The 23,830-nt window shown below is 38.7% G+C and overlaps 5 protein-coding genes across 10 annotated transcripts in view; 1 reads left to right on the plus strand and 4 right to left on the minus strand.

Annotated features, from left to right (window-relative positions):
• Positions 1 to 711: 711 nt before the first annotated feature.
• Positions 712 to 3,357, minus strand: nudt7 (nudix hydrolase 7). 3 transcript variants are annotated; one of them, XM_022754288.1, is made up of 4 exons: positions 3,016 to 3,357; positions 2,769 to 2,927; positions 2,605 to 2,676; positions 712 to 1,186 (listed from the first exon to the last, which is right to left on the minus strand). In XM_022754288.1, the coding sequence occupies exons 1-4, from the start codon at positions 3,169 to 3,171 to the stop codon at positions 1,133 to 1,135; spliced, it is 441 nt and encodes a 146-aa protein (XP_022610009.1). In that variant the 5' UTR covers positions 3,172 to 3,357; the 3' UTR covers positions 712 to 1,132. The 3 variants fall into 3 exon arrangements, with proteins under 3 accessions (XP_022610009.1, XP_022610007.1, XP_022610008.1); XM_022754286.1 differs by having other exon boundaries at positions 2,306 to 2,676; XM_022754287.1 differs by having other exon boundaries at positions 1,124 to 1,186; positions 2,302 to 2,676.
• Positions 3,358 to 3,852: 495 nt separating this feature from the next.
• Positions 3,853 to 9,765, minus strand: LOC111228470 (hypoxanthine-guanine phosphoribosyltransferase-like). 2 transcript variants are annotated; one of them, XM_022754359.1, is made up of 9 exons: positions 9,473 to 9,762; positions 8,998 to 9,104; positions 8,434 to 8,617; positions 8,073 to 8,138; positions 7,956 to 7,973; positions 7,497 to 7,579; positions 6,370 to 6,416; positions 5,788 to 5,864; positions 3,853 to 4,434 (listed from the first exon to the last, which is right to left on the minus strand). In XM_022754359.1, exons 1-9 carry the CDS (start codon positions 9,488 to 9,490, stop codon positions 4,387 to 4,389), a joined length of 648 nt encoding a protein of 215 aa, XP_022610080.1. In that variant the 5' UTR covers positions 9,491 to 9,762; the 3' UTR covers positions 3,853 to 4,386. The 2 variants fall into 2 exon arrangements, with proteins under 2 accessions (XP_022610080.1, XP_022610081.1); XM_022754360.1 differs by lacking the exon at positions 5,788 to 5,864 and having other exon boundaries at positions 9,473 to 9,765.
• A 1,086-nt stretch (positions 9,766 to 10,851) lies between these two features.
• psmd7 (proteasome 26S subunit, non-ATPase 7) lies at positions 10,852 to 15,029 on the minus strand. Its single transcript, XM_022754399.1, has 8 exons — positions 14,895 to 15,029; positions 14,390 to 14,481; positions 13,787 to 13,879; positions 13,599 to 13,696; positions 13,397 to 13,477; positions 12,872 to 12,963; positions 12,411 to 12,609; positions 10,852 to 11,468 (listed from the first exon to the last, which is right to left on the minus strand). Exons 1-8 carry the CDS (start codon positions 14,966 to 14,968, stop codon positions 11,205 to 11,207), a joined length of 993 nt encoding a protein of 330 aa, XP_022610120.1. The 5' UTR covers positions 14,969 to 15,029; the 3' UTR covers positions 10,852 to 11,204.
• A 50-nt stretch (positions 15,030 to 15,079) lies between these two features.
• dynlrb2 (dynein light chain roadblock-type 2) lies at positions 15,080 to 16,219 on the plus strand. Of its 2 annotated transcripts, none has more exons than XM_022754618.1 (4): positions 15,080 to 15,132; positions 15,415 to 15,490; positions 15,590 to 15,757; positions 15,929 to 16,219. In XM_022754618.1, the coding sequence occupies exons 1-4, from the start codon at positions 15,115 to 15,117 to the stop codon at positions 15,970 to 15,972; spliced, it is 306 nt and encodes a 101-aa protein (XP_022610339.1). In that variant the 5' UTR covers positions 15,080 to 15,114; the 3' UTR covers positions 15,973 to 16,219. The 2 variants fall into 2 exon arrangements, with proteins under 2 accessions (XP_022610339.1, XP_022610340.1); XM_022754619.1 differs by having other exon boundaries at positions 15,084 to 15,117.
• Positions 16,220 to 17,323: 1,104 nt separating this feature from the next.
• The window catches only part of LOC111228724 (genetic suppressor element 1-like), a 38,020-nt gene continuing 31,513 nt past the window's right edge, over positions 17,324 to 23,830 (minus strand). For both annotated transcript variants that reach the window (XM_022754739.1, XM_022754740.1), the window contains exons 10-16: positions 23,628 to 23,740; positions 23,245 to 23,524; positions 22,050 to 22,163; positions 21,556 to 21,933; positions 21,051 to 21,362; positions 20,261 to 20,364; positions 17,324 to 20,080 (exon numbers count right to left, since the gene is read on the minus strand). In XM_022754739.1, coding sequence (XP_022610460.1) covers positions 19,943 to 20,080; positions 20,261 to 20,364; positions 21,051 to 21,362; positions 21,556 to 21,933; positions 22,050 to 22,163; positions 23,245 to 23,524; positions 23,628 to 23,740 — 1,439 coding nt within the window. In that variant the 3' untranslated portion in view covers positions 17,324 to 19,942. The remainder of the gene's footprint in view (positions 20,081 to 20,260; positions 20,365 to 21,050; positions 21,363 to 21,555; positions 21,934 to 22,049; positions 22,164 to 23,244; positions 23,525 to 23,627; positions 23,741 to 23,830) is intronic.

Below are 23,830 nucleotides of genomic sequence, written 5' to 3' on the forward strand. Positions count from 1 at the left end.
ATACCAAAGCTCCTGTTGTGAATCCTTGTCATCTTGTCTCATACATGTCCTTTTCGAATGCCCTTCTCATGTTTACTAATTTTTACTCACTCATTTAAATTATGCAGCTCTTACATGGATAGCAATTCAGCATGTTGTTTTGTTTTAAGTACATTTATAAAAGACATGTAAAGGTACTTTGTTTCATGGATCATTTAATCTCATTAACATTTCCACCAGTTTTTACATTTCTCATTACATTACTCTATTTTTTGATGCAAAATAACACTGCTGTACTTTCCATATCTACAACAGTAGCCAATTTGGCATTATCAAAAGGCCAATTTTTGAGAATAATTCAAATGTTAGAGTAGTATTGTTCACATATGCATCTGTTTACATTTTCATAGTCATACTATTTTGTCCTGCAGCTGTTAGTGATCCATTTTAAAGTAACTTATCTTTTTTAGAATTTTGTATCCATGTATCAAAATGTAGAGTATTTTTGTAAAACTAAAGTTTTTGGTTTATGCTCATAGCACAGAATATCATTGCTGGTATGTTTTCCTGAAATGAAGCGGAGGTTTATTGTGAAGTGTATGACTGAAATTAGAAATGTAATTAAGTGGACATCAAGCAGATCTGTTAGAACATCATTCTACTGTTTTAACATTTACCCAATTTGTATAATGTAATACATGGGCTAGGTTTCTTGTGTGTTTTTTTTTTTCGAACTTTTTTTTTTTTTTAAATGTCATGCATCTCAAATGGCACTTTGATTCATCCGTTAAGTGTAGATCAGGTTAGAACACAGTAGTGATGTTTCCAAGCATTCCATTCCTCTTGGGTAGGGGAGTTTAAGAGCACATGATGTTGCGGAGGAAGTGCGGAACAGTAATGCCTCTTAAAGCCATACCAACACAGAAAGCCAACCTGTGACTTCAGTTTCATGAATGTAAATTTTACCTCATGGTGTGGACATAGAGCTTGCTCTACATCAAACATCGGACCAATTACAGTTTATGAGAACATATATTTTGAGGCAGAGGGGATGGGTGGGGTGGCACCAACTGTCATTTGTGTCACTGTACATTTGTCAGATTGTTTTGTCTTGGATTGTGGTGTAATTTCATGTTTTTCACGTCCAGTCGTTTCATTTTGAGCAATCCAGGATGCTCAGTCTGACTCTTCGAATAGCCACTTCCACCTGAAAAAAACCATGTGAAACATTGATTTAATAGTGGCGAAGATAGCACACAAATCTTTACACAATATCAGTTTTGTCCTTCAGTCATGTAAATGAATATCCATGTATATTTAAATGTGAAATATACTGCAGGGGTATCTTGAATTTCAATTGTGATGCTTTCAACAGAACTTTGTGTGCCTTGATAACTTAACCGTTACTCTGCTGTGTTCACTGGTGTCCCTTTTGTGTCACTGCTATTTGGCCCCTTGTCCTTTTTATTCCTGAGGACCGTCTAACATCAGGACACTTTTCTGTGATTTAAGTTTTATTTCTACAACACAAGCGCAACCATAGCCCATACCCATATATTTTAGTGTTAACATTTTCTATTTAGAAATCCATTGCAAGATATCAGAGTGAGTACTCTCAACATAATATTGTGCAGCTTCACCAGTGAATTGTCAACTTGTTTATTATTTTCTGTTGAAAATGTTTTTTTCATGCCTCATGAGATTTGTACATGTGAGGTAAAAGGGACGAGACAGTGGAGATTGTTTTATGGAGAGCTTTCTTGTGTTGATGTGCTTGTCAACATTACTATTGTTGCTGTGAAATGCTTGATCAAATGGAGCAACCATGATAACTGTTAATTGCCAATAGTGTGAGCTGTATCTTGTGTGTAATCAGTTTGCTCACTTTTCCTAGTTCGCTTTCTATTTCACATTCTCCAACAGTTCTGTTGTATCCGTTCTGTGTAGCTTGAGCTTTAGTATCTAGCCTTAAGATCCTGAAGTAGGGATAAAGGTCAACCCCAGTGTGTTATCATACATCTGAATTATTATTAACATGTACTTTGCCTTGGTCTGGACATTTGTATACTCTTCTGTTTATATCTGTAATCCTGCTGCTACATTAAATGAATTAATAAAAATCTAAACGTCTTGATTTGCTTCTTTTCTCCCCTCTAAAGTTTTAAATGCACTAGTTATACAAAGCTCTGAAACAAAGTAATCTAGTATTGCATGTAAGTCAAGTTTCCTGTTGTACACATATCCTCACAATTAATGCAAATTAATACACTTCTGTTAAATAAATCTGGCTTACAGTATTTTGTATTGGTACAAATGCATTACCAACATTGGGAAAGGACGTGTTCATAGTTTACTAATTCTTCTATGTAGAATCTGTTGGAAGAAGGATAATGGATCCTCAGAGTCAAAACCAACATCAAACTCGGGTTGTTTTCTGAGAGCAAGTGCAGCCACCAGTATGGCCAACATGGCAGTCAGGCCCCATATATGATACTGGCTTCCTGAATCAGGGTCCACAAAATGAAATGAGTGCAATGGCCCAACCATCCCAGCAGCACCATGGGCAGCACAATGTTCCTTCTTGCTGGTGAAGAAGTCCAGAGGGACTGTGAACACGGCACTGACCTCGGCTGGGTTCGGGCAGGGATAAAATGATTCCTCTATGAATCCAACCACCGGGGTCACCAACAGACCACTCTGTTAAAAGATTTGAGGGGGTAATGTGAGAAAAAAGATGAACCCAGAGCAGCTGATGATCTGACAGGGAAGAGTCATTTGTGTTGTCCTACCTTATTAATGATAGGGAACAGTCTACAGACCACCTGAACACCTTCAGGAGATAGACCTATCTCCTCCTCTGCCTCCCTCAGAGCTGTGTCCACATCATCTCTGTCACTGGGGTCTCTCTTCCCACCGGGAAAACACACTTCACCAGCACTGGTCTTCAACTTTACAGAGACAAAAGTCAGTCAAAGGTAGAGTTAAATTACAGATATCGCATTAGTCCTTCACCCAGCTGACATCCATGCAGGTTACCTCCTTTGAACGCAGGGTCATCAAGGTGTACAGCTCTCCATTCTTCACAAACAGCGGGATCAGCACCGAGGCTTTGGGCAGGACCGGTAGATAAGACAATTTGTTTCCAATGTCAAACTGTTTTAAAATGGCTATAGTCTCCTCCTTAATATCCATGTTAGCTGTTCGGTTTCAAAGCAGAAACAGAAAAGCGGGGGACAGCTACAAAACCATGCATTTAATGCAAAAGCAAATTAGAAGCCTACCTATAACCTACAAGTGAAAACTATTCGTGTACAGCTTGAATATGTGGGTTTTCAGGTCCGACTGAGTCTTAAATAGCTAGCTGATTTCCGTTTACAAGTAAACATGCCACAGCACTGGTGCAAGTTGCAGCAGTACTACGCATTGTACGTCACAAGGTGACGCGATAAACTAACGTTAGCACAAAGCTAACCCTAATGTTAATGACAGCAGTAGTTTACATGTGACAATATTCTTATGATTACCTGCATTATTCACCCGAAAAATGTTATTCTTAATTGCTATAACGGCTAGACGAACGTTAAATGAAATCAAACTGAAAACGAAAATATGTCGTCATAATTAGGCGACGAGCGTTAGCCTCAATTATCTGGGCACTGTGGCTTCGAGTTTTGTGGCATTTATACATTTGCTTCTCCAAAATAAAACGGACTGTGGGACTGCACAAAAAAATCTTATGTAAGGACAGGGACTTGAAAATGTTTACTCGAATATGACAAAAAAAAGTATCGACGTTATTTGTAAACATGTAACATGTAACATTACTCCCTCTGCTGGGGAAACTGATGAAGTGCCACAGAAAAAAAACAGGAATCAAGGTTTCAAAGGGATTTGTATTGCTGTAAACAGGTCCTCCATGAAAACATCAGATATGAAATAAAACATACAGTACATTCCAAGTCAGTCATTTTATGGCATAATGAGAGGACATATCATTCTAAGTAAAATAAAAACGTGTACAAACTGAAGAGTGCTAATATCTGACAACTGAACATAAAGCAGACGCCTGAGACCTGTGATTTAATGTGCCAGGGCAAATTAATAACATTCATTTTCCATCTCCAAGATAAAACTGCAATTTACAGGCAGAGTCTATACACGGAAGTGAATAAATAAATCAAAATTTAACATCCAAAATATTCTTAATATACATAATTAATCCCACTTATTCAATGGGGGGCAAAGGAAATGTTCTTCTTAAAGTTATATACAACCCACAAGTCATATTTTGTGGACTCTTAGGTAGAAAAATAAATAAGATTCAAAACACAGCAAAGCTAAGGAAGGTCATCACAGTGGTCCTAGTCTTCATTGATTCAGGTATCACCTCTGCAGCACTTTATCTGCTCACACTTTGTACTTCTCCTTGGCTTGGTCATTTAGTATGCAGATGTGCTGAAATAAAAGCAAACCAGAGGAGAGTGAGTTCATGTTTGATTCGTTTCAGTTGTCCAGGAATTAGATTTTTCTCACAGTGGAAAAACCCACTAGAGGTCATATCTTTGGTTTGGTTTCTGGAAATGTGACAAATTCTTTACTCAATGTGTTTATGTTAGACTTTTCAAAGAAAACATTTAATTAAAATCGAATTAATCAAGAAGAGTTTTGCATTTTTCCAGCAGAAAGGCCATTATCACAGCAGACATTGTGACTTGTCGTAGTAGAAAACACACAGGTGTTCTTAATAACATTAACAATGCCTCTGTTCTGTTAGCATGTCCCAGTAAGTCATGACAGTGTGATACTGATGCAGCATGAACAATACCAGGATCCTAAAACTGAACCAACTAAATGGAATTCAGCCACAATTACTTTTATTATTTACACCTGTGCTTTTCCTACTGTGACAGTTCAAACAGGCCCTTTTGCATTCCTGGGAGTGTAGAGAAGGATTTGAAGCAGCATTTAGATTATTATAAATGGAGATAAAGTTTATCAAAAGTATACTAAACAGCAAAATAAAATGTGAAAACAATAATAATACAAGCATTTAGATTTTTTTGGTGGACAGTCAAACATTTTTTGTACATGGGAATACACTAAGAGAATTTGTTTTTATGACCTCAGTTTGGATAAGTTTGGATATGGCCTTGGCTCATTCTTTTCAGAAACTAATTGTATGCCTACTTCTAAACAACTACAGTAATCCAGATCAAATTTCTGTCAAAAGTAAACTTCACAAAAGAAATGACAATGAGCATATTCTTTACTACACACCAATTCTAAGCAGGTTTTGAGTATACAGTGTATTTACACTGGGGAACTGAGAAGGTCAAGTATATTCAAAGTCAGTATGCATATTAGAAATACCGCCTCATCATTGTATGCCTCTGCCAATCAGCCAAGTTGCAGGAAATATGGTCACAGGCCAGAAGTGTTTTTACAGAACATTATGATATCACAGTGAAGTTGACCATTGACCATTTGGATATAAAATGTCATCACTTCATCATTTTATCCTATTAGACCTTTGTGTTAAATTGGATCATAATTAGTATATGAATTCATGAGTTATAGTCAAAAACGTGTTTTGTGAGGTCACAGTGACGTTGACCTTTGACCAACAAAATCTAATCAGTTCATCATTGAGTCCAGGTCAAGAATAAATCACTAATTATTTAACTTAAACATCTAATAATTTCTCAAAGCACAACTTCACTATGACATCCTATATTTCTGCAAGAGCATTTCCAGCCATTGTTAATTGCTGTAACTCAGGAAGGGAGTAATCAACTCACGCAAACTTACACTGAGATCTCGGAAGTACTCATTGTAGTCCAGAGCATAGCCTACCAAAAAGGCATCTGGTACCTCAAAGCCAATGTCTGAAATAAATATCAAATACCATCGATGTGAGTCGTGTAAAGAAAACACATAATTTCCACTTTAAGTGCAGTGAAAGTAAAACTCTTGGGCTAATCTGAAATAAGAAGAAGAGGCTCTGTAGTAAACTAATAGATGTTGCTCTTTTACTGTCTGTGTGAGGTTGTACTTAAACTGTCAGTGCTGTACAGTGGAAAGTCAAAACGCTTACAGTAACAGCTGTCCTTGAGGGACAATCTTAAAGAGATTATCCAACTCAAACCTAAAAGCATTACATAATCACTGACAGGGTGAACAGGGGGTTATCAGGCATGCATTAGTGCATAAGTGCCCAGCTTGGCTACATTTGGAGTATATTTTCTGAAATGAATGTTAATCCTGCATGGAAAACACAGCTTTATTAAATAAAACTAAAAAAAATAAAGTGATAGGCATGAAGCTCTACCATACATTACTACACTACACAGATAACATGTAGTAGTGTAACGTGAGTACAGAGGTACTCACAGTCTGGTCTGTACCCGGAACTCCTCGGGGTCCTCTTCACCAGGAGGCTGGAATGATACATGAGGAAAATAAAGCCTATTTGAAACAAATGCCTTTACATAAAAATACATTTTCAGTACAGGTTTTAATCCTGACAGACCTGCACAACACCTTGACCGAGCAGATACCCATTCAGGGTTCAAGATCAACCTCTTTGTGTGGATACTTTACATGCATGGATGCAACATTATACCAGAGTACAGGCTAAGTGGTGACCAGTGAATAGAGTTCCTCTGCTTTAAAGCTTAAATTACTGAAAAAAAATGAATTTAACAAAGTGTCAGATTATTCTGAATACTAGAATAAATGGAAATTAATGAAAAAGGAAAAAATTATGTAAAAAAAATTCAGAATAATATCCGTCCTCGCTGTATTTTTGGTCCTCATCAAAAATAGCTGTAAATGAAAGCAGTTAAAAGAAAAGGTCTGCAAATTAAAAAAGGCACTTTAAATTCTTCAAATGTACTTCTTCTATACTTTGAGTGACACAAATACAATTCTGTTTAGCTCTACTGTATTGGGGTGGAAGGATAAATGTCAGTAGTAGATATTATAAAACCGGAACAGGAACTATCTGCAATTCTTGATACCAAGTGTGTGTGTGTGTGTGTGTGTGTGTGTGTGTGTGTGTGTGTGTGTGTGTGAACTGGGTTAACAGACCGTTTAAGTCTGAATTTTATTTAAATACACAGGCAAGTTCGAAATTGTTATTCACGATGGAAGCCTGGCAAGAGATGTATGGGTGATAAATTACTACATGGCTGTCATCAAAGCCATAAAAATGATCCTGCCCAGTACACCAAACCACAATGCAAGAATCAGAGGAAACCCACATTGTCTCAACATATTTCCTGTTTCAACCAACTATCAGGAATACCTAAGAGAAATGGCCTCTATGTCCACAGAGCAGTTAATAGTATGGCAGATTAACTGTTAAGCTGCTCCCTCCCTCTGTCGCATTACAGTCCTAAAGAAGTGTGTCCATTAGCTAAGAGCACTCTCTCTGAAGGCATACCAGACAGTTATAGTGGAGGTCTATCATTCATTTCATAATTCCCAGACTGTAAACTGTATGTGATGATGCCTACCTTACAACTTTAACCATCTTGGGATTACATTCACTCAGCAGGGAAAGTAGCGTCTGCATTGTCCTTCCTGTCTCCACAATATCCTTTTGACAATGCAACACACAGGAAACATTGCTTAAAATATGACATTTGACAACAGACTTTTGTGTTTTATATCCAATTAGTTTAAAGTTAATAGGTTATGCCTAATGTAGCATATAATTTTAAAAGATGAACAAATTGAATAAATACTGGTTCAAACTGGTTCAACAAATACAGTGAGACTATATGAATTTGTCAAACACCTGTTTATATGGAGGTCGGTATGTATCCCTTTGAGTTATTTATACCATTATGGACAATGTTGCAAATCACGAGTGAGACCGATTTTTGGCAATATTGGAACTTTAAATGATTTCTGCATTAATATGTTGACATACTTGTGTACCGGTAATACAGAATAAAAACAAAATGTCTTACCTCGACAATCAAAACATTCTGCAGGGAAAAATGAAATAACAGTTAATGAAGTGTAAAAAAACAAAAAACAAATGTGCAGTTGAAGCATTTCTTCCTGACAAACATCTGAAGACTAACCTTGCCCGAGAGATTTGACAGCTCATCCCCTCCTATGACTTTGACACTGTTTGTTGACTTGTCATTCTAAGGGACAGAAAGAGGAGACAGCATTACCAGTGTGGTTGCATTTTCACTTTTGTCTTGCCTGTTCTGCTTTTAAGTCACAAGAAAAATCACCTCAAACCTTCACCTCAAATCTACATTGAATTTTCAAAATGTCTCTGCATTGCATCCAGTCTCAACACCACACACTGAACACTGCAGCGGCCCATTTCTGATAAACAGTAATTACTTTCATTTGTTCTTTGCCAAGTCCATATCACACACCTCATGTCAGCACAAGTGGTTCCCAGAAATGAAATGGGAAAAGGCAGCTTACACAGTAGCTCTTCACCCTAATGAAATCCACTGTCAGCGGGACTGATTTATCACTGTTCTGGTTCAGTGCTTTAATGTAGTCCAGGAGGTCTGCGAAGAACTTGTAGCCCCCTTTTAACACACACAGAGCTACGATGTGGTGTTCCCCCATGTCCCGGATTATGTCGCGGGCCAGACGCTCTGTCCTGGACCAGAGAGGGGAGAAACAAAGGAAAGAGATGGATCATAAATGAATGGGGAATGTTGTATAGTTCTTGCGAATAAGGAGGAGATCACTGACATGACATTGCACTTAAACATAATTGCTTACAATGCATTTTACTACACTGCACTGGACATTTAACCCCTCCCTTCCAAATTCACATTCAAATGTGCTTCAGTATGTAGGCTAGTGATTTGTCAAGCAAATACAGTATAGTTCTCTATTGTAATCCAACCATAAACCACGAATATGTGTGTATGACAGGGAAAGTGAAATAGAGAGAGCCACAGTGAGTGTGTCACGTGACTTCTAAGAATCGCCAGTGTTCGGCGTCGGTGGTGAGGCTGCTGTTAACCGATTTACCTGTCCATGATGAGTCCATGGGGGATGATCACCTTGTCTAAATCGTTCTCATAATGTCTGGGGACACAGAAAAGGTCCAGATCATGGCCTTTCTCGTCATCAGCGATCTGGAATAAGACCAAGGAGAAGCCATCTCTTCAGCTCTGCGCAAAACGGTTGGCACTGGCGTGCGCCAAAGACGCATTTAATCAAAGTGAAGCTATGCTCCCCTCCCTCCCCTGGCAACACAGAAGCCTCTCAACCACCTGTTTATCTCCGCTCACACATGACCGAGGAGGGCTGGAGGTAAATGGACATCAAACGCTAATGTAGCAGAGCACAACTGAAACCTAAATACTGGAAAGCTCGTGCCAACCGCTGTCTATCACAACAGGCCTGCAGGACGCGCATTACAACCACACCCCGACAAGTGAACAAGTTATCAGAATACCAAACAAATCCCCGGACAAGCAAACGCAGCGGTTAACAGCCTCACCTGCAGATACGAAGCCATGTTACCGGCGGCCGTGTGTTCCGTTCAGTTGCAGTGAGATGTCTGAGGAGTCATGCTCGGGTCCGGGAGGAGAGAGAAAGAGAGAGAGGGGGGAGGGGGGGGCACAGAAGTGGGTGGTTTGTTGTTGACTGGAGATTGCACGAGCCGCTCTCCTCACAGACTGCTGCTGACCGTGAGCGAGCCCGAGCAGCACATGCGATGCTCCGCCGCCGGAGGAGAGAGAGGGGGGGGGGGGGTTAAGTCCTTTACGTCAGAATCCAGTTTACCTTCCCAATAATCTGATTTGTCCGACACAACCGGAGCTTAAAATGCGCTATACTGGTTACTACGATTGCAACTGCATGTTGTGGTAACAGTGGCCGAGAAGTAGTGCGGGCAAGACGCTGCAGATGACGCAGTTTTAAAAATATAACGGATGACAGTCCGCCTCTGCCTCTCTAAAAGCACCACACCGCTCTGTGTGAGATCACAACTGTACTTATGGATTTTTTTTATGTGTATGTAGCCCTAATGTCCCAAGATCCCTCCTCACCATTGCATTAAACTGTTGAGCTACATCTCATCTTCACATTTTATTTAACTTATTAGATTTTTTTCCGTATGCTGTAATATGAAGAAGCCAATCCATTTGTTGTATTTTCTGCATCTTGATTACACATTTGTTGACAAAATACCACCTCAAAGTCCATTTTGTAACCCTACTGCAGCTGTCAGACATATGACACGATCTTTATCACCAGATGGATTTCATTCAAATTTACAAATTCAAATTTCCATTTTTTGGGAGAACATTAGGGTTTGTTTGACTTTTTAAGGACTTCTCATTCCATGTTGGCTAAAAACAAAATCATGCTTTGGAAATACTGTTAATGATGATGCCAATAAATAATAGTTAGATTTTTGTAAATGGTGTTGCCATATATTATGATATTCCAACTGGAACACAGTTTTTTGGTGTTTAGTACCTATCTAAAATGTGTAATTTTGTTAGTTACAGCTTTCTGAGATTTAACAGCATCTGCCCAGATAAGCTTCTCACCAACATAACTTGTCCTCATTTCCATGTCAGGCTATAAATTGACAATCACTGAGTTCATACTGCCCTATGGGGAATACACACACACGCACACAGTTTTTGTCTTAAGTTCAGTCTTCATAACTCCATGTTAAAAGTGACCACTGTACATATAACTACTTGCATGTCTATTGTACAACAATTTACCAACTGTTTTTAAATGATCATGATCATGATCTTTTCCCCTAGGGAATAAATAAAGTATCCAATTATCTATCTATCTATCTATCTATCTAAATTTAGAGAGAACAGGAAAAGTGAAAACCGTAACTGCAAAAAAAAAAAATTTAATATGATCCCAATTTAATGAGTGATACAGAAACAAAAAGAGTTCCATCTTACAATAAAGGAATACCAAGTGTTGTACAACACCAGAAACATGGGCAACTACGAAAACAGAATAAACGTTTTCATAGTTCAGAACACCAAAGAAGAAAACATCATCATCTCTGTACGATAATAACAGTCTTTATGAGTGCCATATGTGACCGTGAGGCCAAATCTCAAATGACACTGTTCCCCATATAGAGCCCTACTTTTAGCTTGAGACCCAAATACAGAGCTGTGACTGTGGGCAGAAAGTAGAGCACCATCCAGATGAAGGCAGCATGATTTGAGAGAAGACTTCAAAGGAAGAACTCATTTTTTCTTCTTCTCATCTTTCTTGCCAGCATCTGCTTTCTCCTTCTCCTTGTCTTTGTCCTTCTCATCTTTTTTCTCTTTGTCATCTTTCTTTTCTTTCTTGCCTTCCTCTTTCTCCTGTCCTTCCTTCTTTTCTGCGTCTCGGTTGGAAATCTTGTTGTTGATCAGGTTGTGCAGGGCCACCACAGAGCGTATGAGCGAGGCCAGGTAGACCACCAGCATCTGGTCATTGGTCTTAAGGTAGAAGGCTTTTGTGAACTCCTGCAAAGACAGAACACATAAAATTCAGCAACAAAGAAAATCAAACAACACACAATACATAATATGAAATGAACAATGGTCTGGTAGCTTAATAATAAATATTGTGAAAGGCAATATAATTGATGTGATGTGATTTCATATAGATGCACTGAAACTTTTTGAACAAGACAAAAAGAAATCACAGGCAATGGGCCAAGGACCAAACACAGAATTATATTTTGTTTCTCAAATATGAAAAGAGCAGATATTCGTCCCCAAAGTTTTATGTGTATCTACAATCTTGGTTTATGTGCTTCACAGAACTGCAACTGACTTATTTTGGTGGTTGAGCATGTCATCCATTGAGCAAGTGCTCTACATGACTATAAACTGTCATTTTAAACTTTGATTCATTATAAATTTTTATTTCACAACATCATTAAATTAAATCAGTTTAAATCCACATTTAACTGCCCTTAGTTGATATTTTTTTGTTATGAGCTACAATAGTACAGGATATACATGCAACATCTGAGCACAAACAAGCATTAACTACATTTGTTTCACTAAACCAGACTCAGGTTGCCCTCCAGTGGATGAAACGAGAAGCTGTGTTAGAGATGCCGGCTAAAAGAAAAAATTCACATTTTCAGCTTAAGTTTTTTGTTTTACTGTATATTCATTTATATTACTGTACATTCTTTTATACTTCCACATTTAAGCATTTTAGCTGGACTATTTTCCCTTACAATAATGCATCATTAACACTGTGTAAAAACAAAAGCTGTGAAATTCACAAAATTCACAACTTTAAGTAAATTAAACTATAAACAAAATCTTTGTGAAGTAGATGTCACTTAAAATTAAGTGACATCTGCTTCACTACAATTTAACACACACCCATTTCCCTACAATGATTACTTTAAAAACACACTAGATGTACTGCAAACACCAACAACTTACCAACAGATTAACATCTGGAAGCAGGTTAAAGACATCCTGCAGCTGGTAGATGATCTGGTGGTTGATGGGAAGTTTGCCTGCTGCCACTCTCTCAAGGTAAGAGCGGATGTCCAGCAGCTTCGAGTTTAGTCCCTTTAGGCCATGAACCTGGTTTGTGATGCGTTGAGACAGAGTGCCCACTGTGGTGTCTTTGATATCTCTTTAAATAGGATATAAAAGATAACAGGAGAATGGGCATGTTTACATATTTTGGTTCACTCAAGTAGACAGGAAGTTCTCATTTGGTGGCTATTACTGTCTGTTGGTGTTTGTGCTTGGGTGTTTTTAGCAAATTCGTACCAGCGTTGTATCATTTGTGCTCTGGATCTTAAATCAGTATTATTTACTGTGGTAACTAAAAGATTTATAATGTTATTAACAGTGTGGCTGTAGTGTGCTTAAATCGAAAGTTCTTTCAGTACCTGAGCAGGTGCTCCACTCCCACTTCCTCTGCTTCCTCAGCTCCAATCTCACTGGTGACGTGTTCAAATGTTTTAGATGTTGGAGTGCCATCCTAGAAATAGTGAATCGCCCATATAAACAAAAATTCCAACTACAATCCTAGGTTTGTTTTCAAACTAGATAACAGTTAGCTCTCAAAAGACAATTATTTGTTTGAAATAATCAGTACCGTGTTTGGATGAACAACTTCAAATTTTCAGTAAAAAGTTATTATTTCAGATGATTCAGGATGATAACATTTCAGGATCATCCAGACCTGCCCCGACTTAATGACAATACTTTCTCACAAAAAAGATAAATAAATAAATAAGTAAAAAATCTAATTGTAAATTACTGGTGCCTAGGAAAGCCTTCATGCATGGCCATGTAACTCATACAGTTACAATGTATAGATTCTGTCATTTCTAATTCAATGGGAAGCAGAAAATAAACTTTCCAAAGACATTTGGAAAAATCTGTTTCAATACAATCTGTGATTTACTTACATCATGTATTTCCTCCACGGAGATGTATGCTTCTGTGGGTAGGCCAAGATCTTTAGGCTTCACATCAATAATGACTAACACCTGGTGGGATAAAAGAGACATATGAGTGGGTTATTAAACATCAGAATGAATATGAGCAGAACAAAGTGTTGTCCAGATTCATGCACATTAAGCAGAAGGAAAAGGCAAAGTTGTTACATACCGAATTGGTACAGTACTGCTTGATGAGCTCATTGATGGCAATGTCATTCTTATGTAATTTGGGGCCTGTGTGGTACCATCCAACTATTCTTTCTCTTGCTGAAAACCAGAGAAGGCAGTTATTCACAAGTATAAAATCAGGGTAACAGTAATGTAATACACAAATGAATTACGTAAATGTAGCCTTACCATTGACTTTCTTGAACATGCCATACATGTTCTCCAAGTAGTCATGGTCCAGGAACCAAACTGAGTCATCCCTGTCATCCTCATCGAATGGCACTGGAAAGGAACATTGACAATGACTAAAAGAACTGACAAAATCTGTCTGTGGCAGACCTACAATATTTATTGACCTTTAGAATAATTTTGGTTCATATTGTGCTGTAGCACTTATGAGTCCTCAGTAAAACCCTGACTAATGCATATCTTAAAAGGGAAACTTCATTGATTTTACATATGATCAGCCAAATACTCAGCCAGTGTAAGTGTTGTATAATGTTTTCTGTGGCTGGGGTGGGAGCTTTCTAAAGTCAAAAAAACTAACCCTAATGATGTCAACTATTTAGGACTGGAACTACTCATTTGTAATAGAAAATCTGTATTACAAAGAAAGATGACAGAATGGAAGGATCCAGGTTTTTAAGAGTTGGTGTCATAGGAGGGAATAAAACTCAGTATATCTCGGGCCTCTTGTGCTAATTTTTTTAACTTTTTTTTTTTTTTTTTTTTTTTTATTTATTTTTATTGAATACGTTTCTCCCAAGCAAATACAGTCACGACGAGACTCACCTGCAAAACTATTTGAAACGTCAAGAACTTTTTTCTGCCATGATCCCAGTAGGACTCCAACCACTCGTTTCTGATTGCCAACTTTTCCTATCCTGTAGATTGAACAGTCAAATTAACAGAACAAATTAATTTATTTGCTTACCATGACTCATAAACATAGACTGAGTAGTTAGCTAGGTTGCTACTGTGAGCTAACCTACTGCCCAAATTAACAATTCATCTATTTTTAATGAAATGAACGATAAGACCATGTCAGGGGAAAATACTAATATATATTGTATGTTATTTACTCATTTAACAATGTAAAATATATTGTATACTAACACTGGTGAGGAGCTTAACTGTTTCAGCAAGCTAACTAGCCTGGTCATATCTACATTCACTCTCAATGGGGCTCTGACTCAGCAGGGCTAACATTAGCTTAGCTTAGCATCGGCGTTACGTTTCTGGAAATTTTAACTGCCAGCACTGGTAAAGGCTCATCACGAATGTTGAATTTACTGACCTGTTAAAGTGATCAACCACGCTGAGCAACACCAGGGGATGAACGACCACATTTTCCACCGCTAACTCCGGCATTTTCGCAGTGAAGATAAACAGCGCACAACCTACCTCCACACAATGACGGCTACGCTACCACGTCCGCTTGCGTCTGACGTTAATTCCGTTTCTCTTGGCAACAGAGAGACGCGCAGTGGAGACAGAGAAGTTGGAGTTGTCGCAAAATGGTAGGAACTGAGCACGTAAGTTCATACGTTTTCATAAATGTATATTTCATCATAGCCTTAATGTTTATATTAAAGTCAGATAACCGAAAACATTTGTAACAGGATAAATTATGTTACATGTAACGTACCTTACTGGTACCGACCTTGATAACGATTGCCTTGACGGAAACCAAATCGACCATCCTTAAAGTTGATGTTTATTACTATTTTTTTCTTTATTATTATTAACCCAGACTTTGCCAGTCATTCCATAACTTGGTGTTTTATTAAATGTTTTTAATTTTCTTTGTCCTGCAGGCTGAAGTTGAGGAAACACTGAAGAGGATCGAAGCCCATAAAGGTGTAATTGGAACAATAGTTGTCAATGCTGAAGGTAAGACAAACAGCATTAATATCAAGCACAGCAGTTTCCTCTGATAAAACATGCTCACTATACAGTCTCACTGTTAAGGTTGCTGTTTTATCTTTTCAGGTATTCCCATCAGAACAACTTTAGATAACTCCACAACAGTTCAGTATGCAGGACATCTTCGCCACCTCACGATGAAGGCCAGGAGTACAGTGAGGGATATGGACCCTCAGAATGATCTCACCTTCCTCCGCATCCGCTCCAAGAAACATGAGATCCTGGTTGCACCAGGTGAGTGCGTCGCAATTACATTGATATTGTTGGGTTAATGATGACCATTTTATCAAAGATTTTATATTATTTCAGACATTAGCTGTAACTTGTAAGAGGGGAGCTGAGGTTCTACTGTTTTCACTGCATTTTTTTTATTCCTCCATCTTCTCTTCTTTCATGTCTCCGCAGAGAATGACTTTCTGCTGATAGTCATCCAGAACCCATGTGAATAGCTGCCAGGCATTTCCATTTTCAGCCCTTGGTTTGTCACATGGTGGTGCTTTATCCATGCAAAACATCTTTTTCCACTGTTATGTTGCTCCATGTACTGCATAATCCCTCTTGTCCTTGTTGAAACTGACGTATGTTGAACAAATCAATGGTGTTAAGCAGCTGCGCACTGTATTGTAGTTAATAGATCAGCCATGTTCATTATATTAAACCTGAGTAAATCAGAGGAGAAACATAATAAATACATATGCTTCCACACTGGTGTACCGTTTCATAAAACAAAGCTATTAAGTATCATATAAAATGTATAAAAGATGCTGAGTTAGCTTTGATTAGGGCTTGATTTTAGATCAAGAAAGCAAGAAGAGAAAACTTTAAAGGAGGGGTCCTTATTATGCCACAGATGGTTAAGAGCTTCAGCAACAAAGACTTCTCAACTGACTAAAACTGAGCACTCTTTGTGACTGAAACAGGAAAGGTGACCAAAGTGGAATCTGCATTTAACTCAATGGAATCAGCAATAGTCTGTATGTTTTACCCAATGAGGTGGTCTGTTGGTTGTGTGCTATAGGATAAATTTCCTAGCTGTGGTTTGAGTCTGCTTGTCCCCATAGAGAGAAGGGTCACTTTCAAACAGGCATTCAAAATGTTTTTCAGAAAAATTAACTTAAAGTAAAAGTACTCATTACTCAGAATGGGCTCTGTCAGTGTTATATGTTCATATAATTACATATATCATTGATTTCCTACAAGTGATGCTTTCAAGTATATACAAGCAGCATGTTAATGTTGTAGCAGGTTGAGATGGAGCTCATGCTATAAGTTATGTTTGGTAATTTAATCAATAGCAACACATTTTATAAAAGGTATATGATTTGTATGTAAAATCTTAAAGGCCACACCCATGGTCCACCCACACAGGTGTTTTCAGTGCTTTGCTCTACTGACATCTCCCTCACCCTACTGTTGATTTTATTGTGGCTGGAAAACTTACCGAGTATCATTGTTATTGCACAAAGTTCGGTGAAATTATGTAATGTCCAGCATAGTTTCATCCAATTTACACCTGACAAGAGGTCTAATCAGCCAGGGTAACTGAAAACACCTGGGTGGGTGGGCAGAGCCTTTCATTTGCAAAGTAACTAGTAAGCATAGCTGTCAAATTAATGTAGTGGAGTACAAGTATTAAGTCATATAAAAAGAAAAAAACTTGGGGACAGTACAAGTACTTAAAAATTGTACTTAGACACAGTACTTGTATAAAGGTAGCCTATATCCACCTCTACTTTTATCCTGTGTTGAAACATTTTTATCCTGGTGGGAGTGGTCTCTTCCAAGATGACTATACCCCCATCTACAGGACACAAGAGATCACTGAATGGTTTGATGAGTATTAAAATGAATCATTTACTATACTATATACTCACAGTCACATTATCTCAAACCAATTAAACACACATTGGAGATTTTGGAGCAACATCTCACCAAATGAGGGAATATCTTTTGGAAGATTGGTGTCCCATCCCTCCAGTAGAGTTCAGAGACAAAAAATCTAAAATCAGAAAAGGATGGTCAGTTATCCATCTGTATATGGCACTATAAATTAATCATCTATGCAATAGAATGGTATATACGCCATACTTACCTGCTCATGGGACTTCATTTCTTCATTTGGTTGTCTTTCTTAATCTTGTTTTACAAACCAAAGAAGACAAACATGGCAGTGTTTTTCAGTAAACATGGAACTGACACACTAAGTAATTAGAGTGACAGCGACCTTTGAATTTCACCAACCATGCAGTCGGAGCAGCCATCTTACATCTGGTTACACTCTTCCATTACATCATAGGGCAAGTTAACTGTCCCCTTCATTAACTGACAATGGAGCACATGCTCTGTAGAAAATTACAATGATTAAATTCAGCTACTTTAATTACTGGGGAAATATTGTGTAGCTAGGAAATATTTTATGAATAGAGGGTCTGACATGATAAACTAATTTTCATTTACTACCTCTGTGTATTCAAAACCGGTTGACAACATACATCAGCCCAAGCTGGAGAGGGGTTCAGGATTAGAGAAAATAGTTAGTGATTACTGAAGAGCAAATGCATTAGAAGACTCAGTTGTAAATATTTGTGAGTTTGGCTGCACAAACTGTGCAACTGTTTAATATTCATCAGAAGTGAAAACTTGATCTCTCCCCAGATACGTGACAATCACAGATAATAGACATTTTACAAATATTTTAATGTAAATTTCCATCAGAATGTACAGCAATATATGTTAATAAATAATTCATTGCAATTATACAGCCCAAATAATACATTACATAACAACTGATTGAAACAAATATGCAGGATTTCACAGCAAGTTTGCAGAGGAGACTGAGCAGGTGATGGAGGGAGGTCAGGTGATTTGGGGAAGTTGTTATTGTAGTTTGTGCTTGTAGGAAAGGGCTCCTGGGATTTTCAATATTCAGAGGCAAACAGGCAGAAATTATGAATTTTCTGACATTGTTTTATCTGGTGTGAACAAAAATAAATCTCATCCAAAGACCACAGAAGGTGTAGTTTGTTATCCACAGAAGGATAGTGTCATTCTGAAGTCTATGTTACCCATAAACAATTACAGAATTTCAAGTACTCTAAGAGTATCAAGTGAAAAGACACTGTTTATATGTTCTGACATAGTCCTGAAGTGAAGGTGAATAATGACTTGGCTTTTCTATCTCCTTAATTGAAACTTAGTTTTTCTAAATAATGCCATATGAGATCACCTTCAGGTTTGTATGGTTGGACAGAATATCTAAAAGTACTGTAGTCTCACTCAATTATCTAACTACACGTATAGTGTCAAATCAATGAAATCAAATCCAAACTTTTATTCTCTTCAAGTTTTGTTGACATTTGTAGGCATGTGAAGGGCTCAGGAGACAGACTCTGGGCCATCTGAACGATGGTAATGACAACCATAACAATTACTGACGGTTGCCATGTTGTCTTTCATCCCTATTTCCTCTTTGTCCACCCCTAAACATTTTGACATCACATGACAATTTCCAAATACAACTGTCATAACACCCTTTATTTTCTAAACATTTTGATTCTGACCAGCAGCAGTTCAATCAAAACATATGGCTTCCCACAAGAAATGGTTAAAACAATAAAACATACAAAATTCTTTGTCTATCACAAGTGACATTACCAATGAAAAATGTATTAAACCTCAAAAAAAAAAACTTCACTGATACCATTTGCCATTATATAGATATTATCTTTTAGATGTTTCCTATCCTCTGTAGAACCATTACCAGCACAAAAACTGCTTCATCTGTCAGATACAGTACTCAGTAGACACTACAACATTATACCACACGGAGGACGGTCAAGTATTTCCTCAAATTCCATTTCAAGTGCATCCTGTCAAGTTTAAGGCCTGAGGTGTGCTTTGATTCCTTGACTCAATTTTCATTCTCTGAGTTTTAACCAAGTGACCTCTGCACACTTAGTCTCTTCTCACTGCTGTCCAGAGAGGCTACAGATTTGTGCCAAGTGATACATCTCATTAGTGTGGATCAATACAGTTTACACAGAAATTGATATGATATGAGTTAAATGGTGGAAAGTCCTTAAAGCCAACTCAGGGACTAGTGGGAGTGGTTAGCGTTACAGAGACGCTGTTTCGCCTACACAGTATTGTTACAGTCCATTGGCAGAGCAACAAAGAAAGTGGGAATGCCCAGACTATATGGTCATGGTGGATTGATGTTACTGTGGCAAACATGGCAGGTAATCAATTAAATCTGGAACCAGTCAGGTAACATAACTGATTGGCCAGAAAAGGTAACAAGACAAGGATTGGCTCCTTCAAGTGCTTCAAGTGCAGAGAGTGGCCTGGCTCCAGTCCATCTTGTTCTTGTTACTGCTCCTTTCCTGTCAGAGGCGAATCCATCAGAGTCGTTGTCAGAGGTCACCTCGGTGTGTGCCCGTTGACTTGCCCCCTGCCCCAGTGAATGTTAGGTAGTGTCAAACACCTCCTGAAGTGCTCCAGCTGGGCCTGCAGTCTCTCTCTCTCCTCTCTCACTTTCTGCCTCTGACTCACCAGCTCCTGTCAAATGAAGGGTGGACACAACTCTTAATTACGGACCCAAGATTTTCTGCACTAAGCTGCATCACTTACAGAAAGAAGTCTAAACAGAAAATGGGAACCCTGACATGGATGAACGAAAGCACACAAATCTGCAAGAAACGAAGAGGCAGGCGTGCGGATATGTTCTCAGATACTTACCCCCATAGTGAGAGAGAGCTGTTCAGCAGTTCTGGTCAGATTATAGTTCTGTGCTTCGAGTCTTTTACACTGACTGTGAAGAACCTGCCTCTCTATACTCCATTCTGTGAAGGAAGAAATACACAGAAACCATAAACAAGGGGAAATTATATGCATTTATCTCTTTCACACAGAGTGTAAAACAGTCCCCCTGAGCCTCACACACAGTAATGTAAGGGATGTAAAATGACATTGCTTCACAAGGTGCAACTCCATTTCTTAAAAAGCAACAGAAAGGTAATTCAGAAACAGTGACATTTTTTTCATTTTATAGGGAGAATGCAATTTAACATAGTTCCAATACAAAGCATGACATAGTTTGTCTTCTAGGGAGCGCTTGCAGATATATTTTTCAATTGTAAATTAATTATTTCATTTAAAAAGGGTTCCTTACTAGAAATGTTTATGTTATGCATTTATGTTAAAAAGTGAATATTGGATAACATATTGTTATGTTTTTTTTAACTGTCAAATATAAATATTAGTATCAACCTCCAAAATCCAATATTAGTCAAGCCTTATTTTCAATCATTTTATGATAACACTTTTTCCTCACATCAAACAAAAATGAGCAATGATGTATTTCCTGCTTAAGTATTTTCATGGTTGTTTTCTCTTTAGATTATCTATTCTGTGTCCCCCATTTAACCCCCTCAATGCTTTATGAGGGAACAGTCACTCAGAGCAACCTTGAATCCCTCTGACACAAATTCTGGGCTATACACATAAAACTGACTGGACATTGACTTACCATCCACATACTCCTGGTAGGCCTCAAAAATAGATTCAATACCCTGCCACTTCCTTGGAGCTTCTTCCGCTTCCTCCTCCTCCTCCTCCTCCTCATCCTCATCCTCCTGCCCAGATTCTTCCTCGTCCTCATCAGACAGGTTTTCTCGTGGTGCTGCAGTGTCCCGCCTGACCACCGGAGAATGGAAGTGATTGCCGTTGATGTGTGCATGCTGAGGGGCATGGTTAAGATTTGAATGTTTCGGGTGAGAGATGTTGTGAGCCAACGAGTGCTCAGCCTTCACGCCAGCTTCAGGGACACAATTTGAGATTCCTTAGAGGAAAGGAGTGAGACAAAAGGGTAAAGTCAGTCTTTGCAGCACCTCACAAGGAGCCAACACACTGAATGTACACCATTAGAGATTTTAGGGTAGTTCACGTAAACACCACCAGATGGCAGACCATTGTCATTTTACAATTCATAATCAAACCTAATAGCCATGCACCTATGGGAGTGAGAGGCTAACCTTTGTTCTGCAGTGTGTTGTGTGTGGACTTCAGCACAGCCTGGTGGAAGTGCTGAGCAAAGGCCTCAGGTGTGAATCTCTCCCAGGGTCGATTCCTTCCATTCTGCACCAGATTGAGCTCCTTTTTCTGAGGCGAAACAACAACGCCGTTCTGGAGCCCCTGGAGCTTCCTGTTTGGCTGAGCCTCCATGAATTCAACCTTTTCACATTGAGAGGCCAAGGGTGGAGGAACACGGGCCACCTGCGAGTCCATGGAGGGTTTGAATGTGTCATTATGGAGGTGCTTAGGTTTATGTAAGTAAGGAGGTGAAGGGCTGGGAGAGTCTGGGTACAGATGTCCATTTGATTGACACGGCAGAGGGGCTGAGGAGGAGTCACCTAAAAACAAATGTGCACAGATCATGAGAAGGAGTTTTTCCACAGCTTTATACATAAATGTGTGTGTGTGTGTGTGTGTGTGTGTGTAGTTGCCTCTCTGTCTGTGTGTGTCTTACCAGTTGCGGGAGCAGGAGGACTGCTACACGGAGGTAAAGGATTATATCTGAGAGTGTCTAACGTCACAGTCTTCCTCTGAATGGCCCTCAGCAGCTCCTCTGTCCTCTCCTTATCTACAGAGAAAAAGACAGAATGAGAACAGCTGTCATTCATATTTGAAAATAGGAGGATTTAAAAAATTGACTGGCACCAGGAGCTGAAGGAAAAAGGTCAGCAAATGGATGATCTGAGGGTAATGTCGATTGCAAGAGCACCACAGACTCACTTTCAGTTTGTACCAGTTTTCGCCTAAAAAGTATCAACTGGTTTGGAGCAGATTGGTGTATACAGATTTTAACCCAGATTTTATCTCCCCTATTCATCCAAAAGCTGAACACTGAAGTTTACAGAAAACTACATTCTCTTGTTATGCTGATTGCTTCCTGTAACAGAAAATGGAGAGAAAAATTGAAAAGCAGTGCAAATGAGGTGCTGATTATGCGCCAGTGTCCCTCTAAGCAAGTAAAAAAATTTCAACAACAGTAAATATTCACTGTTAACTGTATTTTAAATCAGATTTTTGCCTGGATTTCTGTATTGTGAATTTTATTTATCAGATTAATAATAAATAATAAATGGCAAAAACCAAGTAAACACAGCAAATTCACAGCTTTTTAAAAATAAGGAATGGGAACTAATGAGCCTTGAGTACAGCTCAACAGTTCAACATTGCAAACACAGTCTTTACAGAGGATAGTGTTTGTTGCAGAGTTACTGTATCAGTAACATGTAGTAGAGAAACTCTCCCTCGTACCGTATGTATATATGCATGCGGTACAAAATTATTCCAAACCTAACAAAATCTATCTAAATATTTAATTTTGCCTATTTTTAAAATGTGAATGTCTACATTTTTACATAAAAAATGTATTAGTTTAATAACTTTTTTCAAAGGAATTCATACATTCTTAACTTATTGTATACTTTGACAGACTGTAGATTAAAATCTACCCTTGCTGGAGAAAGTAGAAAACCCTGCTACAACCTCCAGAATTCTCCTAACTTTATTTTCTCCTCACTGCTCCTACATCCTTGGTAAAAAAGCAAAACTGAGAGAAACTGAATGTTGTATTTTTCCACAGGGAATCACCAGAACAACTGTGCACAGAGCAGAGTAACACGTAGGATGTGTGTGGATGCTGAACAGGTTATTACCTCTCCTCTGCTGTGGGCTGACATGGGAGAGGTTGAACATAAGGAGGAAGTCTTTTTTCTCCTCCAGTTCGGGGGTGCAGTCCATCTGCTCGGCAGAGTATGGGGTACTTAAGGGATTTGTAGGTGTTGAAGGTGAAGAGGCCTTTCTCTTGCCCCGCACGGCCGGCGGAGAGAGGCTGCGCTCTCTCATCATCCTCCTCCTCTTCCTCCTCTTCTGTGCCAGAAGCTCATCGCGATGGGCCAGCGTGGTCAGACCACACACACGTAGCAAATCCACTTTCTTTAGGAAGAGGAATTTGGGCAGGTGAATATCATATATATCAACAAAAGTGTTCAAACTTCAAACCTGTGATGAATGTGTATGTGAACCTATATTTATGCACCTCAGAGGACGTGTCCAGTTTGAGTGGCGGCTGTTCTGTCACTCTCCTCAAATGGGCTTTCACTTCCTCCTCGTCACTCTCATCATACGACTCATCCAGGTCATAGTAATAACCTGGCAAGAGCAGAGCAAGACTGAAATTATCTTTCATCAAAAAAAGCAATCATTCCCTGTAGTCATCTCCTCTGCCTACCACTTCCCCCT

This window comes from Seriola dumerili, unplaced genomic scaffold (assembly GCF_002260705.1).
Source record: "Seriola dumerili isolate Sdu_G_001 unplaced genomic scaffold, Sdu_1.0 BDQW01000219.1, whole genome shotgun sequence".
Taxonomy (NCBI): Eukaryota; Metazoa; Chordata; class Actinopteri; order Carangiformes; family Carangidae; genus Seriola; species Seriola dumerili.